Genomic DNA, 23,788 nt, shown 5'->3' on the forward strand with positions numbered 1-23,788 from the left:
CGGGCTGTTACCCCATTTGCGGCTGCGCTAGACGCAGGAACCGAACGCCAACGAGTGGAGAGTGGGGGAAGGCCTCGCGGACAGCCTCCAGGTGACCGGCCTGCTCCCATGTTGCCCGCGACGGAACAGTCCGACCGGCAGCTTGCAGGGGAATTAGCGCGTGGCACATGGCGAATTAGCGCTGAGAACGTCAGACATATGACCAGAATTCGGATCCCGGAGACACCAGCAGACGCGAGCCTGTACTTGTGTATACCTAGTACCCCAAAACTTAAATCTCTTGGCCCTCCGCGGCTGGGGGATGGTGGCGCACGAACCAGACCCTTGGCGTTGCATCCGAGGTTGGCATGCGGCTCTGCTCAACAAAAGGATCGCCGCAAGGGGCCCAGCCCCTGAAAAACCGTCAACTTCTGCCCTCCCGGGCCCCATCCGCGTTCCGCTAGGTTCGGCGCGGACCTGATGGCTGCATGTGATATTCAGGCCGCGCATATGCAGGAAGACGTGGTGGTACTGCCACCTGTTGCCCCACCCAGCTGAGCCCGAGGCACCGGTATGTTGACTTGGCGATATCGTATGTACGCGGCATGCTTACCGTGTCTGGAGAGTGACAGTGCAGCGTATGATCGTAGAAGCGAGCGAGACAATGAGGCGGTAGCATCCGATATCCCCTGCCGTGTCGAGATGGAGGGTTGTCAGGTCGAAGAAGCTGAACGAGGCAAAGAGACTGTCGACCAAGTATAAATACTCTCTATCCCTCGGATGATATTACCCATCTCTCTTTTCTCAGCATCGGCCAGAATCCTCATCATCACTCTCAACTCAGCTTCCAGTCAACAAACCACAGCCTCTTCCACCCCAAGATGCAGCACCTTCTCGCCCTCGCGGCCGTCGTGCCCGCCGTTCTCGCCCAGACCTTCTATGGTTGCTACACTGAAGTCCCCACTCGCGCCCTGTCCGACTTCTCGCAGGTCGACTACGCCAACATGACCGTGGCTATTTGCGAGACGTTCTGCACCGGTCAAGGGAGCACCCTCTGGGGTCTCGAGTACGGTGGCGAGTGGTATGTTAATCCCTCCCCCAACCAAAAACCCCACCGCCAACAGCAACATAATGACCATAATTACTGACCAAACCAACCAGCTACTGCGGCGATGTCCTGGCGCAAGGCTCGTTCCCGGCCTTCTCCACCGACTGCGCCATGCCCTGCGGCGGCGACCCGGCCGAGGTGTGCGGGGGGCCGAACCGGCTGTCGCTGTACGGGACCTCGACGGAGCCGCCGGCGGTGACGCCGTACCCGCACGACCCGGTGACGGCGGCGCAGTACGAAGGGTGCTGGACCGAGGGCGTGGGCGTGCGGGCGCTGGCGGGCGCCAGCGCCGTCTCGGCCACCGACATGACCGTCGACGGGTGCGCCAACTACTGCCTCAACTCGGGCTTCCTGTGGTTCGGCCTCGAGTACACGGCCGAGTGCTATTGCGGCAACGGGCTCGACGCCACCAGCACCAACGTCACCGACACCGAGTGCTCCATGCCTTGCTCCGGCAACGCCGCCGAGGATTGCGGCGGGCCGGACAGGCTCAGCGTTTACCAGTGGGTCTAAGTTGGACCTTGGTTTCGTCCGATGAGTGGAGAGGTTTGGTGGATCAAAGATAGGATGGCGGGCGGACCAGATTTCCCCTTCTTGTCCTTTTCCCTAGTTTAATAACCTGCAGGATTTCGTGGTAGGGGCTGTATTGGACTCGGTTTATATAGCGCTGCCGTGATTAGTAGTAGTCGCTAGAATGGATCCGGTCAACGTCAAAAGTTGACAGCGAGCCTTTTCTTTTCAAACTCAATATCGTTGTGAAAGTGTAAGAAGGAAGTGGGTTCAGTTTCGATCGTCGTGGTGGAGCCGTAAGAAATCAGAAGTCGGCCAATCAACAAACCTTGCGGTGCTAGAATTAAGAGAGAAACAATGTAAAGAGTCCTCAAATTCTGATTGCTCATGATATTGGCAAAAAAAAAAAAAAAGAAGTATAAAAATAAAAGTAAAACGGCGCTGAAGCGACCTTCAGAACAAAAACAACCCAAACAAAGCCGAGACGGACCCGTCTTGATTACCTAGTGTTCGCAAAACGAGTACGAATTCCTCCACTCCTCTTCGCCTTTAACTTGGAAAGCGCTGCGCTCCTCCATTAGCCGGAGGCGATGTTGCCGTGCCTCATCAAGTGTCATGATGCCCTCGGGCAACACCTGTTCGCGGCGCACCATATCCAGGACCTCGGCTGGTAGCCGACTGCTCATCTTGCTGAGCATTTCCTGCGACGGCTTCACCGACTGGGCGACGCCTTGCTCCAGGAGCAACTGGAACAGCTCCGACGGCATCTCGCCCACGACAGCCTGTGATTCGGTACCAAACACCGCCTCTGCCCACCAATCAAGTTGTTGCGGAGGGACGTTGGCCGTTGAGATGATGCGCTGATGTGGATCTACAAGCCACAGGGCAATGAAGCGACGGTGGCCGGGCCGGGTGCGATCCTGCAGGCTAAACGATGACACGCGGTGTTGACTTGGAGAAGGAGCCTTTGTCAGTTGAACTTGCTCCACATAGTAGCTACTACCTCACTTAGAGGCAGCGGGAGGACGCTTACAAGACATTGGGAAAGGCGACCAGTCGCCCCTCCCGCGTTTCTATATCGCCGTAATTCTGAACCGTATTGCCGTTTTCCGGGTCATAATACAAGCGGGTACCGAAGATTCGCTCGTAAGACCCGTATAAATTTTGGCCGACTCGAACTTGCATGTCTTCTTGATCTCCATCCGTCATCATGCGGAACGATAGGCGGCTCGGTGTCACATTTTCAGAGTCGAGATAGTACAGTGCCGTTGCGACAATGTGTTCGTTCATCTGACCCTCAACCTAGACCATCGTTAGCCCGATTCGGGCATGAGGAATATCGAACTGGGATGCTACTGGTACTTACGTGCCAGCCACCGACGGGGAATTCGGGCTTCTCCGGAGTAAGCTCGATGGATGCCATCTTGATGATGACTTGGAGCCCAGTATCCTTGAACTTTCCACGAAGGCTCTGCGCGATGCGATACGCAACTGGCCCAAAGTCCAGCGGTTCGGGAAGCAGGGGATCCCTGATCTCTCTCCACTTGAGCTTCGAAATCCACTCCGCCTTCATTTCTTCCTTTGTTGTCTCGGGTGTGTCTTCATCAACCTCGACGTAGTCTTCCCATGCTTCGACGAGATAGGGATCGCTGATGGCGATCTCACCAACCTCCTTCTCCCACGCAGCAAGAACGTCGGGGTTGAAAGGCTCCCAATTCGTCACTTCGTCGTCCTCGCTGGATCAAACTTCAGTCAGCCGCACATCGCCTATGCGCAGGGCAGAGACGATTGGGATTATGGCCACCGGTACTCACAAGACCTCTGGGGGCAAATCAAATCGCTTCTGCATCTCCTCTTTGCCATCTGCGCCGCCTTGTAAGCCACTTCTCCCGCTCTCATTAACCTGACAAAAAACCGCGACAGCGAGCCAAGCGATTCGTGCTACGTACCGATCATGGCCACTCCACTGAGGACTCGATCCCAAGCCGGGATGGCAGCGTCGACGAGCTTTTCGACGAGTCTATATATTTCGCGATGCTTCTTCGGATGTAAATTGTTGATATAGCTCGTGAACCGCACGGTACCGTCCTCTTGGAAGGACAGGTTGGCGGGGAGCCACTGGTAAGTTGATGACCAGTAGTCCGCGGGGACTTCGACTCTCTGCCATGCTGGTCTGGGGTCGTCATGGGCTATCTCTTTGTCTTTTTGTACGATTTCGCCCTTACCGGACCATTTCTCGATGGCATCGGCAACTCCAACAACTTCCTCCTGGATGAACTTGGACTTGCCTACGATTTGTTAGATCTAGTATGAATAGGGACGCGACAGAGTGTAACCCTTACCGTAGACAAAGGGATGCATGGACGGGTGGACCAGGTCCTGAACCTTGTCATCAGTCCATGGGTGCCACTCTGGCTCGGCGCCCTGCTCGGCACGTAGCTTCTCGAAGGCGGCCTTCAGGCCTTGGCGGAGCTCGTCGCTTATCAGGGAGTCAGACTTGATGACAGTGTTCCCATCAGCGTTGAGAGTGAAGATCAGGCCTGACTCCTTGAAGTGCGCCGCTTTGCATCTGAGTTCGGCGATGCACTGCGCCGTAGAGTTGCAGTCAGCAGGGCGAACATAAAACAGCCACCATCACGGGGTTATGGGCTTCACCAACGTAGTCGAATGCCCTTTCAGAAATGATCCTTGTCCGCTCCAGCATGGGGATCGCTTTCCCGCCGAGGACCTGGAGATAGAGGTCGTCTTCATCCTGCGACAGGGCTTCCTGGCGCCACTTGTCGACAATGTCATCGTCAAACACTTTCTCGTGCCAGTTCGGCTTGTCCGTCAGGCTGTCCATGAGAATCATCATGGCCACCTCGCGGACCTGCAGCATCCTTGATGTGACATCTTGGAGGCCTTCAAAGGAGCCGAGGCGGTAGAAATCGACGCCTGGTGTGCCCTGCTGGTCGAGATAGCGCAACGGAAGGTTCACGCCAGGATACTGATGCGTCTCGGGCGGCATGGTTGGTTGTGGTGTTTAAGGCTGTTGAGAAAGGAGCGGCGGCCTGTGAGATCGTAGGTGCAACTTTACAGGGAGTTGCGAATTGTTTCGAGTGCAAGGAAGGGCGATTCGATCCAGGATCAACCGCCAATTTCTACTCTGCCACACAGTCCCTGCTTCATCCCGGCTCAGGGACCCAAGGTAAGTAAGAAACAGGACCTTACCTTATACTTGTCGGTGCATTTCCACCTCCGTCCCGCCGAGTGCACGAGGGGTTCAGCCCAGGTTTGCTGCCTTACTGGTGCCTGGCTAGCGCTTTGCGGTCAGGGACAGCTGCCGGGATCTGCAGCAGCCCCCCCCTGCCGACCGTCAGATTCGGACCGGGTTTAGCGCACGATGCAGCGGTGCCAAGCAGCGAGAGCCCCGCCCAATCCCCCAATACAGCACTGGTTTCCTGCTGGGGGCATTTGCCTGGATCCCAGAGCACGAAGCCAAATCCGGTCACCAGCACGGCGTTTCGGTTGATCTTTTGCTGGAACTCGTGCAGGTGGCTGCTGTTTCCAGTCATCTCTATCACCTCCATCTGTTGTCCTAATTACGGTGAGAGGAGGTGACTAGTAATTACCTTGATTATCTTTTTCTAGGCCCGGAGAGCATTGGAGACTCGAAACCGAGACATGCAGGCCTTCGAAGACGGATTCCCAAGTAAAGTAGCTACCTTGTTTATGGGCCCCTTTTCATTTGGCTGACGCACAAAGTCGCGTAGCCATCTCGTGACATCTCAGTCCAAAGCAGCCTCATGCCATTCAGCTCACTTCAGTTCCCACCGTTGCCAGACTGAGAGGCGTATGCCGCGGAACAGCCGGATCCGGTACGAGACACGTAACGGCGCAGTCCTGAAGGTCGAATGGATTTCTGGTTCTTTGTGACGCAGTTGATGCACAAATCCACACGTAACTGGTGACTAGAACTAAAAGAAATCTGCAGCCCATGCGGACCTGAATCGAATCCTCCATTGTATCCGCTCGTGGGGCTTGCCGTACGAGTGACCAGGAGGATGCCCCCTTACTTCCTCCTCGCAATAACCCACAGGAACGACCCATCGATCCTCGTCTCGTCCCTCGTCACCTCCGAGAACACGATCTCCAACCCGGCGTCCGTGAGCATCTCCAACGTCTTGACCTCCCCAAACCCGCTCCAGAACATCCACCCCTTCTCGTCCAGCCAGCCGTCAATGACGTGGCCCTCCATCTCCTCGGCCCCAAAGTTCAGCAGCACCACGCCGCCGGGCTTCAGCCACCCCGCGACCCGCTCCATCAGGACGCGCTGCTCGTGCCGGGGGAGGTGGATGACGCTGTAGAAGGCGACGACGAGGTCGAACGACGCGGGCGGGAACGCCAGGTCCATCATGTCGCCCTCGACCCAGCGCACCCGCGCCGGGTCGTCGCCGAGGCGCTGCCGCGCCAGCGCGAGCTGCGTCGACGACAGGTCGTTGGCCGTCACGTGCGTGCCGCCGCGGGCGAGCAGCGCCTCCGTCACGGGCACCCCCGCGCCGCACCCCAGCTCGAGCGCCGCCATGGCCGCCGCCTTGTCGTCGCCGCCCCCGCCCCCCGCGTCGTCGCTGCGCGGGGGAAACTCGGCAAGCAGTTTGGAGAGGTAGCGCAGGCGCACCGGGTGGTGCGATTCCGTCCAGGTGTTGTAGGCGGTTGCTATGGCGTCGTAGGACTCTTTGATGCGGGCTTTGAGGTTGGCAGGGACGCTGGGGTCGGCGGGGTTGGGCTGGTCCATTGTATCAATGTAACCGCGACGTCGATAGTAGAGTGAGAGGACTTGCTTGTTGACGCTTTTGGGATGGGTTGCCACGAATACAACCAGCGATGAATAAGATGTTGTGATCCGTTTCTCGGCGATAGGTTTGGCCCTTGGGAAGTAGGTTTGAGGTAAGGCAATCGCTTGTTGACGTTAGATGCTGTTCCCCGCATCTTCCGGTGTGACTCAGCGGCGAATCACACTCAAACGTCCGGTTCCGGGTTCAAGGGGGTGGGAAGCGCAATCCTTTTCACTTCGGTCTTCCGGGAAGGACGGAACGCTCGGGGCAACCTGGAAGAAGGGGCTTCCACATACCGCAACAACCAGCGGGGAACAAAAGCCGAGCGATGTTAAACTCCAAGGGAACGACACTGTGAACACTCAGAATCTATACGGAACGACCGTAAATGCTAGGCTTCTCTAAGATTGCCGCCTAAAGTCCTAGGGATTTCAACCGCATTTGTATGAGATGATGACCGTTCCGTGCACAGCGCTGATGGGGATGTAAGTCGAGTTAGGAAGCGTGATCCAGACTGCCTATATCGTGACGTCCATGAGGCACACACGAGATGCCTGCTTATTGCATTGCCTTGCCCTTCAAGGCATAGTAGCAGACCTAACCCACCACCAGTAGAAAACATCAATTGCTAAATATAAAGTACTTTATCTGGATCTTGTTTCTTGCGTAAGGGAAATAGCAGTATACTGATCAAAGCCAAAGGCGGCTGCCAGCGAGCCATATCCACACCCCGGATCATCATCGTCACGTTGCTAACTCGCAATCATGTTTACACAAGCGCAAGTCAGTGATTCTGCAAAGGGTACAGTTCTTGTAGATTTCAACAAATATATTTGTACCAGCGACTTTACGTGTCGAATCCTGTTCAGCCGTCCCTAGAGACGCCATTGGTAGTCCTCGTGTTTTTCTCTGTTGCGGGGCACTCCGATTCAATCGCCATCTCTTCTCTCAATGTGGAACCGGCTTTCCCGTCAATGTTTACGGATTCGCTCCCTCCGCAAACTCCATTGGAATTCTCCGGGCTTACACGGTCATCGTCGGGTATCCCGTTGCGTGTTCCATCGACCTTCTCCTTCGGCGGTCCGGGAACATCTTCCCTCTCGGCCTCGCCTTCATCGTCCTTTTTTCTTCTAACCTTCCTCTTGGCCTTTTCCTCAACCTTTTGCCGCAAGTCCTCAAGCTCTTCGTCCGACGCGTATTTTCGCATCGCATCGGCCATCTCAGCTACTCGCTTCAGCTTCCTCTCTCTCTTCCTCTTTTTCTTCAGTTCAGCAGCCTTCCTGGCTTTCTCCTTCGCCACCTCCAATATTTTGACTTCTTCCTTCACCCAACCCTCGACATTGGCTGCGGCCTCGAGAGGCGAGTTGCGGTGATTGAGCAGATATCCTTGAAGCTGGGCGGGGGTAAACACCTCGCTGGGGATGTGCTTGCTGAACTCGAGTGCGAGCCGTTTTAACTCGGCTTCCGGTAATTGCTGGGACGGATTCGCAGGGACGGCACCATCCGTGTCCGGGCTGTACATGCGCAGGAACATGAGCTCACTGCTTCTTGGCGAGATATGGCCCAGGTAGATCATCCTGTCGACCCGTCCTGGACGCACCAGTGCCTTGTCTAGCTTCTCGGCAAAGTTGGACGTCATGAGCACAATCCGGCCTTCTTGTGATGCGACGCCGTCGAGCACATTCAGCAGGCCCGAGATCGTGACGTTTGATCTCCTGTTGTCCTCATTGTCCGAATTCGACTCGGAGTCACTGCCGCTATCGTTGCTGCTGTCGTCATCGGGCTTGTCGCGGCGCTTGATACCGACGGCGTCGATGTCCTCGAGCAACACGATACATCGAGGCGGCAACGTGGTGAACAGTCTCTCGAGCGCCTCGTCGTCGCGCACGCTTGGGATATGCAGCAAGTACAGCTCCAATCCAAATTTGCCCGCTAGGGCGAGCGAGAGTGACGTCTTGCCGGTGCCGGGCGGGCCATACAGAAGGAAACCCCTTCGGTACGGAATACCGCGCCCATTGTAGAACTTGCGTGTGTTGGGATCGAGGTAATTATCAATGTCAGCGACGAGAGCCGCCTTGATGTCTTCGTCGAAATGCACCGTCTCGAGGGGCCGGAGAGGCCGCAGGATCGATGTGTCCCAAGACTCATCATACGACCGCTTGCTGATCCGAACCGTAATGTAGGCCTCACGTTGTTTATCGGCGAAGTCGCGACAAGCCTCGAGGAACTTTTTGATGGGCTCGACTGACCTACCGAGGCACATAATCACGAGCGGCTCATCGCCCTCGGGGGCTCCTGCGTACTCGTCCGGTGTGCGACTCGACCACGAGCTATGAAAGTGGGAGCTGCCCGTCAAGATGCGGCGTACCATGAAAAGACTGCGCTGGTGTATGAACCAGGTCGTGCCAAAGGTTGGCAGGTAGTGTACCGGCAATCTCTTGTCGTGGTGGTAGTCGTTGCGTTCTTGCGACACACGGCTATAATGCCAGGCTTCGTTCCGAATCCTCTCCGAGTTTGCAGTCAGGATGCGAGTGCCATTCTTTGTGAGGACATGTGCGCCCAGCCAGTTGAGGACCTCGCGGTTGAGACGGTCATTCCCCGCGATGGAGACGGAAGCCGTGAGGAAGCGCACTATCTACCAATAGAGCTTGAACCCCATTCCCTGGAGCCGCCGGATGCCACTCGACGCTGCGCCCATCACGGCCGCAATTGTTAGAATGGATGTGAGGTCGAGCCTGAGCCATGTCTTGAAAAAGCTCTGCAGGACAGCAAAGCCTGGTATGTGCTGTTCGAGGTCTTCGACCGTCATGCCCGACGCGCCGGCGAGTAGCGACCTCGCGCTCGCTAGCGCCAGCAGGCTGTCCATTGTGGCCGAACAGAGCACGACGCAGGCTAGCGCCGGCTAAAGATGCGGCGTAAGAGAACTTCAGGGCAGGCGGCGCGACACCAGCTATACCTCAACTTCCGCTTGGTTCACGCGATCTCAGGATGACGGTGATTCAGTTGTTGGGAAGCGAGCGGAAGACTGGGTCGGGCGTCTCCAGCTGTAAATATCACGGATCGTTGCGTACGGAATGGACTGCCCGAAGGCAGCAGCTGGCCTCGCAGCCTCTAATAGATCCCGTCTAGCTGTCTGACATCTGCAGGCACACACCGCTCTGCGGAGTTTTGTTGGTTCCGGGAATGGCGACAACCCCAGACCGCAGCAGCCCCCACAATTCTGCACTGGACCTGATGCAAGAAAGCCGTGCTGTGAGATGGGCAACCGCGAGCCCGTGCGGCCTGCAGCCCAGGTGGCCCGTGGGCGAATACAGTACATGCTCAACCAAACTGTTCTGTCGCACCTCTTGGAGCTGCCGGCGCAAAAGGCATCCTGCGCGTTGAGTAGCTGCATTGCAACGGCCCATAACTAAGGTAGCGCTCCCAGTTTAGTTTTGTTCCAATGCGGGGTATTGGGAATTTGGATGTGCTGCCGCGGAGGAATTCCTCATTGTCGTTTACCTCAATTGCCCCATCTTACCTTACCTAAGTACACACAGCCCCACCAATGCCAGCAGGCAACAGAAGCTCAAGCTCAGCCCTACCGCGGCAGAGGAGCTGATGACAGATGCCAAGCTTTCCGTCTTCTGTATTGAGTCATAAGTACAGGGCGTTTGGCAACGAGTGGGTTCGACAGGTTGAACCAACATAGGTACGAGGGGCGGACGGCCTGGAACTTGCCGAAAGACGAGGTGATATCGGTTCCAACAATTAGATGGCTGACCAGGCACGATTCCTGGTACGTCGAAAAGGGAAACCCGGTGGCGACGGTGGAAATGGCCCAAAAGTACACTACAGTAGCAGTACGCAAGTAGATAGTTCAATCCATCCGACCGCGCCCTAGTGTCTAATATTGTGAGGTAAAGCCTCATATCTATTATCCTGCATTCGACTTCCAAGCCCTAGCTTCTTTGGCCCGCCATATGTTCTTCTACACGTACACCTCTGCCATATTTGTTTCCAAGTTCGCGAGTGTTACCGTGCAATCAATCCCAGCGCAACCCCACCATACCGTGCGAAAAGGCACATTGGTACCTACTGGAACATTGCCAAGCTCAACCCCGCCATCCCCCCAGCTGGGCTGTTTGCTTGACTTGTCGCAATCGAGGCATCGTCATTCCGAAATTCGACACACAAGACCCCCGCGCAGATTGCGAAAAGCCACAAAATATGCGGTTCGCCTCGAAGAAGCAGACCCTCGAGGCCATCGACGAGGAGGCCGGGGTCTCGCTGCTGATTGTTGAGACCGAAGACATGTGGCACGCCAACAACCTGATCGCCGTGGGCGACATCGTCCGCGCTCCCACCCTTCGCAAGGTCACGGTGGAGACGGCTACCGGCTCGACGGTCGGCTCGAGCGTACGCATCAACCTGGCTGTCAAGGTCAAGTCGACCTTCTTCGACCCTGTCGCATCGGAGCTGAGGGTCTCGGGCACCGTTGTCAACGAGAACGAGTGGGTCAGCATCGGGCAACACCACACCCTCACGCTCAGGTTTGAGAAGACGGACATCAAGTTCACAATATGGAAGGAGGCCGGGTGGGATTCGGTGGCGCTACAGGCGCTCCGAGAGGCGCTTAGCGAGGACAAGCCCGAGGCGGTGGCCGCCGTCGTCATGCAGGAGGGCCTCGCCAACATCTGCCTGATCACCGACTTCCGGACCGTCGTCAAACAGCGCGTCGAAAGCTCGATCCCAAAAAAGCGGTCGTTGGCGAAGGACACAGCAGGAGGCATGGCGTCCTTTTACGAGAAGACGTTGTCCACTCTTCGAAATAACGTCGACTTTAGCATCCCACGGACATTGCTGCTCGCGAGCCCCGGCTTCGTCGCCCAAGATTTCCGCACCTACATGCAGACCGAGGCCACAAGGAGGGGCGACAAGAGCTTGCAGCGCATCGCAAAGGACGCAGTCGTGGTACACTCCAGCACCGGCCACGTCCACAGCTTGAACGAGGTCCTCAAGAGCCCCGAGGTGCAGAAAACGATGCGTGACACAAGGTTTACAACCGAGACGATGCTCATGGACCAGTTCTACGATCGGCTACGCATGGACGACGGGAGAGCGTGGTACGGCACGAAGCCGGTTGAGAAGGCAGTCGCCGAGGGCGCAGTTGGTCGTGGTGGCGGGGTTCTGTTGATCAACAACGCTCTTTTTCGGAGCATGGACGTGGCGACGAGGAAAAAGTACGTTGCTCTAGTAGACAAGGTCAAGGAGGACGGCGGAGAGGCCAGGTTGCTCAGCAGCGACCACGAGAGCGGGCAGCGGTTGGACGCATTAGGTGGAATCGCGGCCATTTTGACATATCCGATCTTCGACCTGGATGAAGACGAGGAGGAAGAGTCAGCCGATGTAGAAAACTCTACAGAAGGAACCACAATAATATGAAGCTTTGCGAAGCACTGGGCTTCAGGAGATTTCGGACCCCTTGACATTGTAGTAACTGGGATCTGCAGTGGAACCACCCCCCCCCCCCCCCCCCCCCCCCGGGGGCCCAAAAAAAAAATAAATAAATAAATAAAAAAAAAAAAAATTCGGACAGTGCTCGGGGGCTGCAGGTCCCAATACAGCACGTCTCTGTCTCTGACGCGCGTCAGTTAGTGGTAGCTTGGTCTATCAACATCGATGCCTAGGTGCCATACGTACCGGGCTTGCGTTCTCAGTCGTCAAGATCGAATAACGTCATTCCATTAAGTTACCAGACTTGACCCTTGCAGATTCCAGGTCCCCCCGCCTTTGGTCTTTCCTGGCCTCGTGGCCGCCCGGCGGCAACCGGGTTGGATTGGCGCAAACATGTTTGGCTAATTATGTAAGGTACCTCACACATCTTAGGCATTAGGTTACTGTCAATTGCGTGTCCTGAGCACTCAGAATCTTCCCACAAGTTCCAGGTAAGGTCCAGTACTGCACCTGGCAGTTCGCTCGACATTGCTTAGCGGATTGGCGGGGCCGAGGCCTAATGATGCAGGTTTCCCAATTTGCCTTGGCATGGTTTAACTGTGCGTGTCAATAACCCCCCGGTTTACCCACCGTCTTGCACCAAACTGCAAGGCTCCTTTATACCTATCTCGTCGGATGAACTTTATTTTTCCCTCCAGACCTCCACTTTGCGTCAATCAAACGCTCCGAAGAGTACACGTAGAGTTGGTTCTTAACAAGGACCGTTTTCACAGTGCTGCGGCAAGGATCTGACAGATCAGTTGCGGTGTCTACACGTACATATTACACTAGTAGTGACCCCAAGCACCCTTACGGCACAACGCCAGGCTGAATCCTTCTGATGCATGGTCCCATCTCGGGAGTTCACAAGCGACAGTGACGCTAGCCGGCCGTTGGTGGGACCGGATCCTCATCCCAGGGGATTCACAGGAGCGGAACTGGACCAATCCGCTGGAAGCAAAACCTCGGGTTCTTCCCGAGTCTGACAACTGCAGCCCTGTCGCAAACTCATTCGCAACCGCACCCAGACTGCTCTTGGTGGCGGTGTTTGCGGCGCACCCATATGTCGCTAGCACACCGTAAGTATGGCGGGCGTCTGGTCGACGATAAAGGGCGCTCCTGGGCCTGCACCGGAGCGCCAGAGCGAAAATCCACCCCGAGTCGCTGGAGCCAGCAGCAGCAGCAGCAGCCGGCCATCGCCACCTCCCAAGGACCTCGGCACGTCGTCATCGCGGTCTTTGCCAAGATCGCATAGCTCAGGTGTTGACCCCCGAGGTAAGTCTTTTACATACTGTGCGACGCCCCTGGTCCTTGTATCCACGTCCTGTATCCACATTGTGAATTCGTCATTTCTGCTGCGCTGGTATTTGCGGTCACGAGCTCTCTGCAGCGCGCCAACGCGCTGATATACGCGGACGTTTTGGTATTTCTGGTACTGCTTTCTGGGGCACAGCGGCGATGGATCCTAACTTGCCGGCACCAGGCGCCCGGAGCCCAGGCGCGACGACATCGCAATCCTTCAGCCCCGGCAAAAGCAGCCCGTCGAGGCGCTCTCGCAGTAGCACCGCACTTGGACAGAGAGAAAGGAGCAGGGCCAAGGATAGAAAGATCGAGCGCGAGAATGCAAACGAGGACGTTAACGACACTACCACAATCCCCGGCATAGGCAACGGCACTGGGAGCGGTGCAGACGTAGCGCGCGCCGCGCCTCCGCCGGTGCAGGCCTCTGCCCCCTTTACCATTGACCCACTCTCGCAGGTGAGCGATAGAAGCTCATGTGTTTTGGCTAGCCATGCGAAGAACTGACAATGTCTCGCCCAGCACATCTTCATGCGAAAGAATCCTAGCGCCGACCAATCCATCCCCCAACGCCTAACCCAGATGGCCGAAGGGCTCGCCCGGCCTCCCTCAGATCTTACAGCAAGGAATGCAGCAGCAGCAGGCGATAAGAGGTAGGCATGTCCCCAAACTGAGGCCCGGGTAGCGCCTTCAAGACGCACGGCTAACGACTCCGCCCCGACACGAAGCAAACCACGAACCTCGTTTCTCAGCAAGCTGAGCATGCGCGGCGGCCGGAAGAAGGACTTTGGGGACCTCGACTCCGACTCCGAATTTGGCGGCGAGACCCGTATCGACGGCGTCAATGCTCATGTCTTCAGTCAGGCGTTAGGTAGTCCGCTGGTGGGAGGGGGTTTCATCCCATACCACAAAGAACCGCCACGGTACATACGGATAAAGGCGACGAACAAGAGGACTCGAGAGTTCAGCCGTATGTTTCTCGCCCAAGAGTTAGTCGGAACACGGCCACCGCGAACCGAGGAGGACCCGGCCGCAAGTACGGGCAGAACTCCCGAGGTAACAGTCAGCGTGGCGGGCGCAAGCGATAGAAGGTCGACGCGGACAGGAGGCGCCATATGGGCCACTGAATTCAGTAACGACGGGAAGTATCTGGCATCGGCAGGGCGAGACCATGTGGTCAGAATATGGGCTGTCCTCTCGACTCCCGAGGAGCGACGGGCCCACGAGGAAGACGAGGCTGCGAACGGCGGCACTGGAGAGAGGCTTAGCGCGCCTGTGTTCAGGGAGCAGCCGGTCAAAGAGTTTGAAGGGCACACTGGCGAGATTCTCGACCTCAGTTGGAGCAAGAACAACTTCCTGCTGTCGTCGTCCATGGATAAGACGGTCCGGCTCTGGCACCTCAGCAGAGCAGAATGTCTCTGCACATTCAAGCATAAAGACTTTGTGACTAAGCTCGCCTTTCACCCGCGAGACGACCGCTTCTTCTTGGCCGGCTCACTGGATACCATGTTGCGCCTGTGGAGTATCCCTGACAGGGCTGTCGCATTTTCGGCCCAGTTGCCAGACCTAGTCACGGCCGTCGCGTTTTCCCCAGACGGCAAAGTGGCCATTGCCGGTCTCCTTAACGGGCTATGCATGTTTTACGAAACTGAGGGCCTGAAGTTGAGCAGCCAGCTCCACGTGCGGTCGTCTCGGGGGAAGAATGCCAAGGGAAGCAAGATCACTGGCATTCAGACGATGGCCATTCCGCAGCCGAGCTCGTCGAATATGGCGTCTTCTCGAGCGCCGAGCTCCAACTCAACATCCCGGACCTCCACAGACCTCGCAGGACAAGGGGAGGTTCGAGTATTAGTGACGTCAAACGACAGCAGAATCCGGATCTACAACCTACGAGATAAATCGCTGGACGTCAAGTTCAAGGGACACGAGAACTCGTGTAGCCAAATCGCGGCGACATTTTCCGACGATGGCAAGTACGTTATCTGCGGAAGCGAGGACCGCAAGGCGTTTATTTGGAACCTCACCGGCAACGAAGCTGTCGTCCATGACAAGGACAAGTCGCCCTGCGAATCCTTCGAGGCGCACGGGGAGATTGTCACGACGGCTCTGTTTGCGCCCACCAAGACAAGGATGCTCCTCAGCCAGAGCGGCGATCCAATCTACGACCTCTGCAACCCGCCCCCTGTGCTGTTACAGAGTCTCGAGGAGGCAGCAAGCGCCGCAGCGAGCCAGGTCGCGCTCACGAACGACTCGCAGACCCCAGTGCTAGCAGAGTCCCTCCTCAAGCGGCCGGAGCCGAGCCCTGCGTACATTGCAAGGTCGACGCACTACGACGGCAACATCATTGTGACGACCGGAGACACTGGCATTATCAAAGTCTTCCGTCAGGATTGCGCCTTCGCCAAGCGCAAGAACGACGGCTGGGAAACGGGCAGCACGTTCAGCCGCAAGCTTGGAGCCCACGGCGGCGGATTCATCAACAACGGCCTCGGCCGAAGCGTTAGCGTCTTGACCCGGACCAGCGCAGGCAGCACTGCCCACAGTAGGAGGGGCTCGCTCAGCCAGCCCATCGCGCCCGGCATGATCGGTTCTCCCCAGTTGGCTGCTGCCGGCGGACACCCGGAGCGCATCCTGAGTTGGCGGCAGGACATTGAAAACGGCGGCGACAAGCGTACCGGCGCGTTGCCTAATGGCAGTGGAACACCAGCCCGCAGCGAGCGATCCATCAGTCCGGCCAAGGCCAGCAGGACATCGCTAAACTCGGCCGCCAATCTGGCGCGCGAGGCAAGGAAGCAGCCGTACTTCGGCTCGTCACCAGCCCGGAATCGGGCGGGCAGCGCTGTGACTAGCCCAACAGTGAGCGTGTTCAGCAGCCCGACAGATAGACGCCCTTCCCGATTGGTAAAGGACAAGGATCGCCCGCAAACAGGTAGTGGGCAGAGCTATAAAGAGGAGGAGCCCTCGTTCCCGCCAACCCCAAGTTTCACCTTCCACCCTGCCGATGACGATGATGGCGACAACGGCAACCAGCCGCAGCCTGATGCTGCGGGTGGGGGCTCGTCATTTTGGAACCTGAACCGGTGGCGCGGCATTACGGGGTTCAAGGCGAGCTCCTCGAACACAGCGTTGACGGGTGGACGCGGCCGAGGCGGCGGCGGTCACTCTTCCCTTTCCCGAACACGAAACCAGACGGACAACTCGGGGGATGAGGGGGAAGTGGACGGGACTACGGACAAGGATAGACAGCAGAATCCGGGCGTGGCCCCTGCTATGACAGGAGTTGCCGGGGATGGCAAGACGTCAGGCGCCCATGGAGGAGGCAGCGATTCCGATCTTCGCTCCGTCCCCGCCGGAGCGGAGCACGAGGGCGGAGGGGGAGGCCGCCCGTCTGTGCGGGTCAGCCATGACGGGTCGCCGTTCCGCCAGCTCTTGAGCCGGCTGAGTTCGGATATGGCCGGCCACGCCCGCGACGAAGTGGATGCCGGCGCTGACGGCGACGGGATGCCGTGCCGGCACTGCGGCGGGAAGGAGTTCAAGGCGAAGAAGCGGCCCGGGAAGCAGAAGCTTGCTTGTGGGAGGTGCGGCAAGTCGGCGGATTAATCCGAGAGAACACGCATGGGAACGTCGGTTCGAGGGGATTGTCTTTTTTGTGCGCGGTTTGCGCATCATACACCTGCATAGCGTACATGGTGTGGATAGATGGCTTCGGAAATTCTTAGGGTTCAGGAAGCGGGTTCTTAAAGGGGGAGTTTGCACCTATGATACCATTTGGCCACGCGGTACGATAAACAGTCCCCGTCGGCCCAGCAATCTTGGCGTATTTGTTCGGTCTCTAAATCCAAGCGCCTTGGACTGATAGCGCGGTTAAGCGTAAGAGAAGCTTGTGTTGTGAAGTGTAATCCATCAATGTTTAGGGGTCACAAAGTCCCGGGTATCCATCCCTCGAACTGGCCGTGTATTGCTCGTTGCCGGATTTCCTCAGTCCATCCCCCTTGTCCCCCTTCACGAATGGTCTAGCGACGAGCGGATGCCGCCCAATTAGGCAGTCTGCATAGTTCGGATCACAGTCAGTCATTCCATTCCAACCTTGTCTGGCTTCTATGGCAGCGCGCGGGTAGACTTACGCCCTCAGCCGCCGCCTTAGCCGCCTTGCCCAGCTCGGAAATCACGGCCGTCAGGGCCCTCGGGTCCGCGCCGCGAATCATCTGCACCTTTTGGTCGTCGGCGAGGACGGCGCCGCCCCCGGCCGCGAGCCCGCTGACCTCCACGGCGGCCGGCTGGCCGTCGACGAGGAACAGGAAGCTGGGCATGGCCGTCACGCCGAACTCGGCCGTGATGTCGGGCACCTCGTCCACGTCCACCTTGCCGAACGCCAGCTGGCCCGGCACCGCGTACTCCTTGGCCAGCTTGACGAACAGCGGCCCGATCGCCTTGCACGGCGGGCACCACTCGGCCCAGAAGTCCAGCACCACCGTCTTGTTGGCCTCGGTCAGCGCGTTGAGGTCCGCCTTGCTGGCGATGTGAACTGGCTCGGCCATTTTCGTCTTTGTTATCGGCTTCGAAAGGGTTTCAGATGGGAGTTGGACGCGTGGTGGTGGTGGTAAGGGGTGTTTGCTCGAGGGTACCTAGGTAAGGTGGGTAAGGAGGGGTTTTGGCCGGTGGTTGAGTGCAGTGCGGGGTTTTAAGGAATGGAGGGGCAGAGGCACCCTCCTGGGGGATGCCTGCTCAGCACCTGCGGGTGATCGGACTTGGCGACCATCAGCGGCCCGCTCGGTCTGGACAGTGGATCCAGGACCCCGAAGGTCCCGAATCACGGAGCCGATTGGGCAAGGTTGGGAACGGGACAAGGCTGGCCAGTTTCTCGATATGCTTAGTTATACAGAAGATTATCAAGCGAGGCCATGCCCGAGGCGGTCTTGGTGCCGAGACCCCCCGCCAACGGCTAACACGGCACCTGCAAATTTGATGGAGGCATCCAATGCACGCAGGCAGCACCATAACAGGTTTTCGGTTCGTGTGGCTTTGCCGCGATCAAGCGGGAGGCCTGCTGCAGCCTGATATCCTGGGACGGGACGGCCATGCAGACGAGGTACCAGACAATCACCGAAAGGTATTACGAAACAGAACGTTTCCGTCGTACAAAGGCCGTCACAACCAACCACCGCCATTGCCCACCGGGCTGCAAGTTACATCTGTACTTGGGACATGGCACGAGCCTCGGTGTGCCGCAGACCGATCTCTGCAACCCTCCATAGATAAGGTAGCTACTAATCATGTAGCTTACCCATTATAGTCTCTAACGGTTCGACCAATATCCCCAACTCACCTCAGTTATCGTTTGTCTCGGCAATGCCTCCGGACCCAGATTGGCCAGAGTTAGGATTCGCACCAATCTTCCACCGATCATAGAGCAAATGCGCCACTTCATGATATGGTCATCATGACTGCTTGGTAAAAATCCGTAAATTCGGGCATTGTGTTATGGTATTATCATGCTACTTGTCCCTTACCGGTAGGTAAAACGTCCTCGCCCACTTGAAACTTGCGTTACTTGGATACCTTATTCTAGAATGACCCGGCCCTACCTCGCTGCACTTTAGCCAAGGTATGGTTCTAATTGGCGTTCTGCCGTAGCCGATAAATCCAAGAATTCCGCCATGCGTAACATTATGGCTGACACTTTGGCACTAGCACATTAACTCTGTCAGGACCCGTCCAGCTAACCTAGGGTAGTTGTGACTGTTTTGCCTTCGTTGTCCGACTCGCCCCTTTCACACACATCGCCCCCTGACAGTTATACGACTACTCCCATGAATCGAGCACATCAACGATTAAAGCCAGCTCCTGTAGCATATTGATTAGGATAAGGGCTTCACCAACCGCGTATCATGGCAAGTGCCATTGACTCCGGGTCAAACCAGAGCGCGAAAGGGCTACTTCTCCCTCTTCAAGATCTCCTTTAGTATGATATCACTCGTCGACTCTATTCCTGCTTGAGTCACAACTAACACCCTGGCCTTCTTTTTCCTACGTGACTGCGCCATGTCTAGCGCGCCAATGCTAGATGTCATCCGTTCTCTCGCGGGTCGGCAATCTGAAAACCGATATCGTAGTATCCGGGTATCCGAGCATGCCCCGGGTGTTCTGCGTGGCAATAACCTTTTCTTACACTGACCAGCAAACCGAGTTGGCAAGGGCTCAAGCTGCGGCCCGGGTTACCGACAGTGAAGGACCCGATGTCCAAGCGGCTGTTTCACGCTGCCGACAGTGCGAGCGTAATCCAAATACGACCGTTTCCCCGTGGCGGCGCAGATTGAATTAGGCCCCAGTCAAATATTTGCTTCCGATATTGGCGCTTCATCCAACGGGTCTGATCGCGAGGCTTAGCAGGACGATCCCCGCAAGCCTTTCTCTTAGCCGGCGCTTAAGCCACCGACACCGCCGGTCCAGGGGGTGGGCAGCACACCTCCTTGGAAGAAGAGGCGCCCTCCACCCCGTCGGACGCCGCGAGATGTCTCACTAATTATGGGAAGCGCCTTCTAGCCGGGCCAAGTAGGTGAGACCGTGGCATTGTACGGCTGTGTCTCACAGCGCCGTAGAATGACGCCTGCGCCGTGCATTAGCCTCATATCTACGATCGGTAAGCGCACGTTGCGGCTCTGCTGTGCATCGGGATGCGGGTACATGTCGTCTGTGACTGAGACGGTGAGACAGCCGCTGTGCATGATTGGGCACGCTCCACACCCCTTTTCTGGCGGCCGCACCACCAACCCTATGCGGCCGAGAAAACACCGGGTCCGGGGTTAACAAGGCTGTCTCCACATGCCTGCCTTACCTACCTACTTAGTATGGACGCTGGGCAAGTCTTCGGCGCGGGCCAAATCCGGCAGCGCTACGGCATCAGCAAACAGTCCCACAGCGTTGGAAGTTTCCATGTAAGCGCCTTGGGGGGGCTGTTGGTGGCCCTGGCCCATTTGCTTCTGCCAGGTGCACGCTCCAAGTGGCCCGGCGCCATCCAGCGAGCTTTTCAGCGGTGTAATCATGCACCCACATCTCAAGGTCAAGGGCGAGACGCTGAGACTGAGTCCTGCCACTAGTGTGTCACCTGCGGTGTCCTCGGTTGCCAGTGGTTCGCAATCCACAAGTGATCACAACAGGTGACGGACAAGCATTGCAACATGGCATCCCCCCACGGCGTCACGCCCCGCAATCGATGTCGTTTGAATTCTGTGATGGCGGGTCCGGGTCTACGGCGGCTCTCCGACAGCTAGAAAACTAGTGGTCGTCAAGTCCTTAATCCCCAGACTGTCTCGGATTGGAGTAGATCAGGTCAACTTGACTGGTGCTGTACCCCAGAGCCAGTTGGGCTTTTCAAACAGAGAAGCGGCCAGTCTGTCTTTAGCATGCTGGCTTAAGACAGTATTTTTTTTTTTTTTTGGGTGAATCACGCCTCAGCAGCACGTGTGTTGAGTTGGCAGGAAACAAAATGTTGGACGTACTTGGTATAAAGAGGCACAGGGTGTATGGGGGAATTTGGAAGCTCTGGTCGCAATTCAGGAGCTACTCTTTCCTCGTCGGGGTGCTTTAGAGACGGTCTTCCAAATCCAAGCATTAGCGTTTTACTTAACCCAAGCTTCCCAACATGGCCGGCGGCACGTTCCAGTTCGGCATCGAGATCGAGCTGTTCCTCGGCAGCCGCAAACAGAAATCCCCAACCTTCCAGTCCCTCGCTGAGGAAGTGAGCCAGAAACTCAGAAAAGCCGGCATCTCCAACCACATCCAGCAGAGCAACGACAAGTCCGCCGGCAAGTACCGCAAGTGGTCCATCGTGCAAGAAGTTAGCATCATGCCGTCCCTCACGCACTGTTCGTCCAACCCCCCCTTCACCCACTTCTACTGAGGTTAACAAGACACTAACCACCATTACTCCATTATCACATACCCAGACGGCATCGAGCTAGTCTCCCCAATCTACACCCTGCCCTCCGGCAGCAGCAGCAGCAGCAGCAGCAGCGGTGGCAACGGTAGCAGCACGCACTGGGCAACGGAACTGAGCAAGCTGTTCGCGACGCTGCACAAGCACTTCCTGGTGTCGCCGTCGGCCAAGTGCGCGACGCACGTCCACGTGTCGGGCGCGCCGGCGCCGCTGTCGGCGGGGGAGCTGGCGGGGCTGGCCAAGACGGCCGTGTACTTCGAGCCGGCCGTCGACTTCCTGGTGCCGGCGGACCGCCGCGGCGCCACCTACTGGTGCCAGTCGAACCGCGCCAGCCCGGCCCTGCAGGGCCTCGCGCTGGGGGAGTGCCTCGCGGCGCTGGACGGGGCGGCGGCGGCGGGGGCGGCGGCGGAAGCGGCGGCGGACGGCATGGGGACGGCGGCCGTCGTCGAAGCCATGAATCTCGTCGCCGCTGCCTCCCCCGCCGGCAGGTCCTTCCGCCACACGGCCGACTTTGTCCATGGGAAGGTGTACAAGTGGAACTTCACTGGCATGCTGCCCGGCGGCAGCGGCACGGTCGAGTTCCGCCAGCCGCCCGGGTGCGCCACGGCCGGCGATGCCGCCGCGTGGGTGAGGTTTACGCTGGCGTTTGTGGTCGGGGCGATGAATCACGGCCCAGCGCTCGGGAGGGACGGGGTGTGGGCGGGCGCGGGGGAGTCGTTTGAGGAGTTGTGGGAGCTGCTGGATATGGGGAGGCGGGGGTTGGGGTGGGCGCGGCTTGACGGGGTTGATCAGTTGTTTGAGAGGGCGGTTGGTGGCGACTATGGTTACACTCAGTAGGTAATGTGTGTCGTAGCCAGGCTCGATGTGGGGGAGGAGGTTCGTGGCCGTCATCTTTATGGAGAACAAGCTTCTCATCTTCTTTTTAACCTTTGTTATTTATTGAGTAGTCGTTTCTCGCTCATTGTATTTATGTACACTCAGTCATCGAGAGACGCCTTGTTCGGGTCCCAACATACCGGCGAGTACTCGTCGGTTTCGAGCTCGTCGACCTCTTCAGCTGTGAGCTCAAAGTTGTAGACATCGGCGTTCGACCGGATGCGTTCCGGCGTGGCGCTCTTGGGCAGTGGAATGAAGCCCTTTTGCAAGCTCCAACGTATCAAGATCTGAGCCTCGCTCTTGGCATATTTCTCAGCCTGCTTCTTGAGCACCGGTTCGCCCCAGCGCATCCCGCGCACCAGCGGGCTGTATGCCTCGATGGCAATGCCGCGCTTGGTGCACCACTCGACGATGTCTCTGCGCGGACAAAAAGGGTGGATCTCCCACTGGCCGACGCTGATGACGCCGCCCTTGCCCCTACCGCCGCGTTCGTCCTCGAGCTCAGCAATGTGTCTTTCCAGCTCGTCAAGGTGGTGCACGCCGTAGTTGCTCACTCCGATGCTGCGAACCTTGCCGGCCTCGACTGCTTCCACTAAAGCCTTCCAGGCACCCTTGCGCTTGGCCGAGCCACCGTACGGTGCATGCAGCAGCATCAGGTCGATGTACTCGAGACCGGACTCGGCGAGAGTCTTGTCGATTTGGGCGCCGGTGCCCTGGTAGCTAAGTGCTTTCGGGGGGATCTTGGACGTGAAGAAGATCTGATCGCGGGGAGGTGAGGATGACGAACGAATCGCTTGTCCGCAAGCTGCCTCGTTCCTGTAGGACACCGCCGAGTCAATCTGCCATTCGGGCGTCTCTTTCGTCAGCCGCGCTGGAGTGACAGGTTGGTGTTGGAAGAGGGGTGACTTGCATGACGGTAGCCAGCTCTAAATGCCTCATTGACACATCTCTCGGTGTCCCCTGGCGGCCTGCACACTCGCTATTAGTCTACATGTGCAATTGTACTCAAGTTTTCTTAACATCCTCACGTTTGATAAACCTGCGCAACACATACTTCGTCAGCAAAGCTATCTCCATGATTGACGTAGCCGAGGGATTCTATGGAGGACCTACTCCGAATCCTAACTGGGGAATCTCGTGGCCGCTGGGCAACATGATTGTGGTGTTGATGTCGAGAGGCGCCATTTTGCCCATAGAAGTTCCCTGTCTGCTCAAAAGGTCTAGAACTGGTAGCTATAGGGACAAGAAGCCGCACCCTTCGGACAACAATGAAGACTATAAACCGTCCTTGTTGTGGGGGTGAAAACGTGAATATGGACCTGGCAGTTCACTTTCTTTTTGGTCCAAATTGCTGACTCAGCAGAGTTTGAGTCACGTTTCTAGAACGATTTTTGAGGATCAGAACGGTAGACCTCGACCCGCGTATTTTCTTACTATACTGTTTCCCAACTCCGTTTCCGAATTCTACCGTAGTGTAATCCTAACATTGCCTTGTGACCGCTAGTTCCACCAAAACGTTGCTTTATTCCAAGCTAACCAAACGCGTTTGCGGCCTCGCGCCTAGCGGTGTTTGCAAGGCGTAGCGGCTGAGTTGCCACGTATCCGGCGGCATTAGCCTAAGGCTAACAGCCGCTTTTGCGTCATCAATCTCTCCTTGCTAATAAACAACATCGGTGCAAGTCGAGCAATTTTCTTTCGGTCGTCGTGAAGTTCTTCTTAGTTAACTTCGTTCAAGTCATTAGCAACTTCCGTAAAGGATTATGCGAATGCCGTCACCTGGTCTGCACGAGT

The 23,788-nt window shown here is 57.2% G+C and overlaps 9 protein-coding genes across 9 annotated transcripts; 4 read left to right on the top strand and 5 right to left on the bottom strand.

Annotated features, from left to right (window-relative positions):
• Positions 1 to 860: 860 nt before the first annotated feature.
• Positions 861 to 1,600, top strand: MFIFM68171_11141 (Putative fungistatic metabolite; the record flags this gene model as incomplete). Its single annotated transcript, XM_071066560.1, has 2 exons — positions 861 to 1,060; positions 1,141 to 1,600. The coding sequence occupies 2 exons, from the start codon at positions 861 to 863 to the stop codon at positions 1,598 to 1,600; spliced, it is 660 nt and encodes a 219-aa protein (XP_070922661.1).
• Positions 1,601 to 2,100: 500 nt separating this feature from the next.
• Positions 2,101 to 4,604, bottom strand: MFIFM68171_11142 (Manganese lipoxygenase; the record flags this gene model as incomplete). The annotated part of the gene is made up of 7 exons (XM_071066561.1): positions 2,101 to 2,548; positions 2,631 to 2,899; positions 2,964 to 3,333; positions 3,412 to 3,460; positions 3,547 to 3,885; positions 3,940 to 4,183; positions 4,257 to 4,604. The coding sequence occupies 7 exons, from the start codon at positions 4,602 to 4,604 to the stop codon at positions 2,101 to 2,103; spliced, it is 2,067 nt and encodes a 688-aa protein (XP_070922662.1).
• A 1,044-nt stretch (positions 4,605 to 5,648) lies between these two features.
• MFIFM68171_11143 (Methyltransferase domain-containing protein) lies at positions 5,649 to 6,371 on the bottom strand (the record flags this gene model as incomplete). The annotated part of the gene is made up of 1 exon (XM_071066562.1): positions 5,649 to 6,371. The coding sequence occupies one exon, from the start codon at positions 6,369 to 6,371 to the stop codon at positions 5,649 to 5,651; it is 723 nt and encodes a 240-aa protein (XP_070922663.1).
• Positions 6,372 to 7,276: 905 nt separating this feature from the next.
• Positions 7,277 to 9,277, bottom strand: MFIFM68171_11144 (Mitochondrial chaperone bcs1; the record flags this gene model as incomplete). Its single annotated transcript, XM_071066563.1, has 2 exons — positions 7,277 to 9,046; positions 9,113 to 9,277. The coding sequence occupies 2 exons, from the start codon at positions 9,275 to 9,277 to the stop codon at positions 7,277 to 7,279; spliced, it is 1,935 nt and encodes a 644-aa protein (XP_070922664.1).
• A 1,343-nt stretch (positions 9,278 to 10,620) lies between these two features.
• On the top strand, positions 10,621 to 11,835 carry DOM34 (Translation factor pelota; the record flags this gene model as incomplete). The annotated part of the gene is made up of 1 exon (XM_071066564.1): positions 10,621 to 11,835. One exon carries the CDS (start codon positions 10,621 to 10,623, stop codon positions 11,833 to 11,835), a length of 1,215 nt encoding a protein of 404 aa, XP_070922665.1.
• A 1,136-nt stretch (positions 11,836 to 12,971) lies between these two features.
• Positions 12,972 to 16,785, top strand: MFIFM68171_11146 (WD40-repeat-containing domain protein; the record flags this gene model as incomplete). Its single annotated transcript, XM_071066565.1, has 4 exons — positions 12,972 to 13,161; positions 13,370 to 13,644; positions 13,708 to 13,838; positions 13,881 to 16,785. 4 exons carry the CDS (start codon positions 12,972 to 12,974, stop codon positions 16,783 to 16,785), a joined length of 3,501 nt encoding a protein of 1,166 aa, XP_070922666.1.
• Positions 16,786 to 17,223: 438 nt separating this feature from the next.
• Positions 17,224 to 17,723, bottom strand: MFIFM68171_11147 (uncharacterized protein; the record flags this gene model as incomplete). Its single annotated transcript, XM_071066566.1, has 2 exons — positions 17,224 to 17,232; positions 17,310 to 17,723. The coding sequence occupies 2 exons, from the start codon at positions 17,721 to 17,723 to the stop codon at positions 17,224 to 17,226; spliced, it is 423 nt and encodes a 140-aa protein (XP_070922667.1).
• A 3,104-nt stretch (positions 17,724 to 20,827) lies between these two features.
• Positions 20,828 to 21,958, top strand: MFIFM68171_11148 (Amidoligase enzyme; the record flags this gene model as incomplete). Its single annotated transcript, XM_071066567.1, has 2 exons — positions 20,828 to 21,050; positions 21,132 to 21,958. The coding sequence occupies 2 exons, from the start codon at positions 20,828 to 20,830 to the stop codon at positions 21,956 to 21,958; spliced, it is 1,050 nt and encodes a 349-aa protein (XP_070922668.1).
• A 140-nt stretch (positions 21,959 to 22,098) lies between these two features.
• MFIFM68171_11149 (Aldo-keto reductase-like protein) lies at positions 22,099 to 23,182 on the bottom strand (the record flags this gene model as incomplete). The annotated part of the gene is made up of 4 exons (XM_071066568.1): positions 22,099 to 22,836; positions 22,908 to 22,965; positions 23,026 to 23,036; positions 23,111 to 23,182. The coding sequence occupies 4 exons, from the start codon at positions 23,180 to 23,182 to the stop codon at positions 22,099 to 22,101; spliced, it is 879 nt and encodes a 292-aa protein (XP_070922669.1).
• Between the last annotated feature and the right edge of the window lie 606 nt (positions 23,183 to 23,788).

This window comes from Madurella fahalii, assembly GCF_045866475.1.
Source record: "Madurella fahalii IFM 68171 DNA, scaffold_6, whole genome shotgun sequence".
NCBI lineage: Eukaryota > Fungi > Ascomycota > Sordariomycetes > Sordariales > Madurella > Madurella fahalii.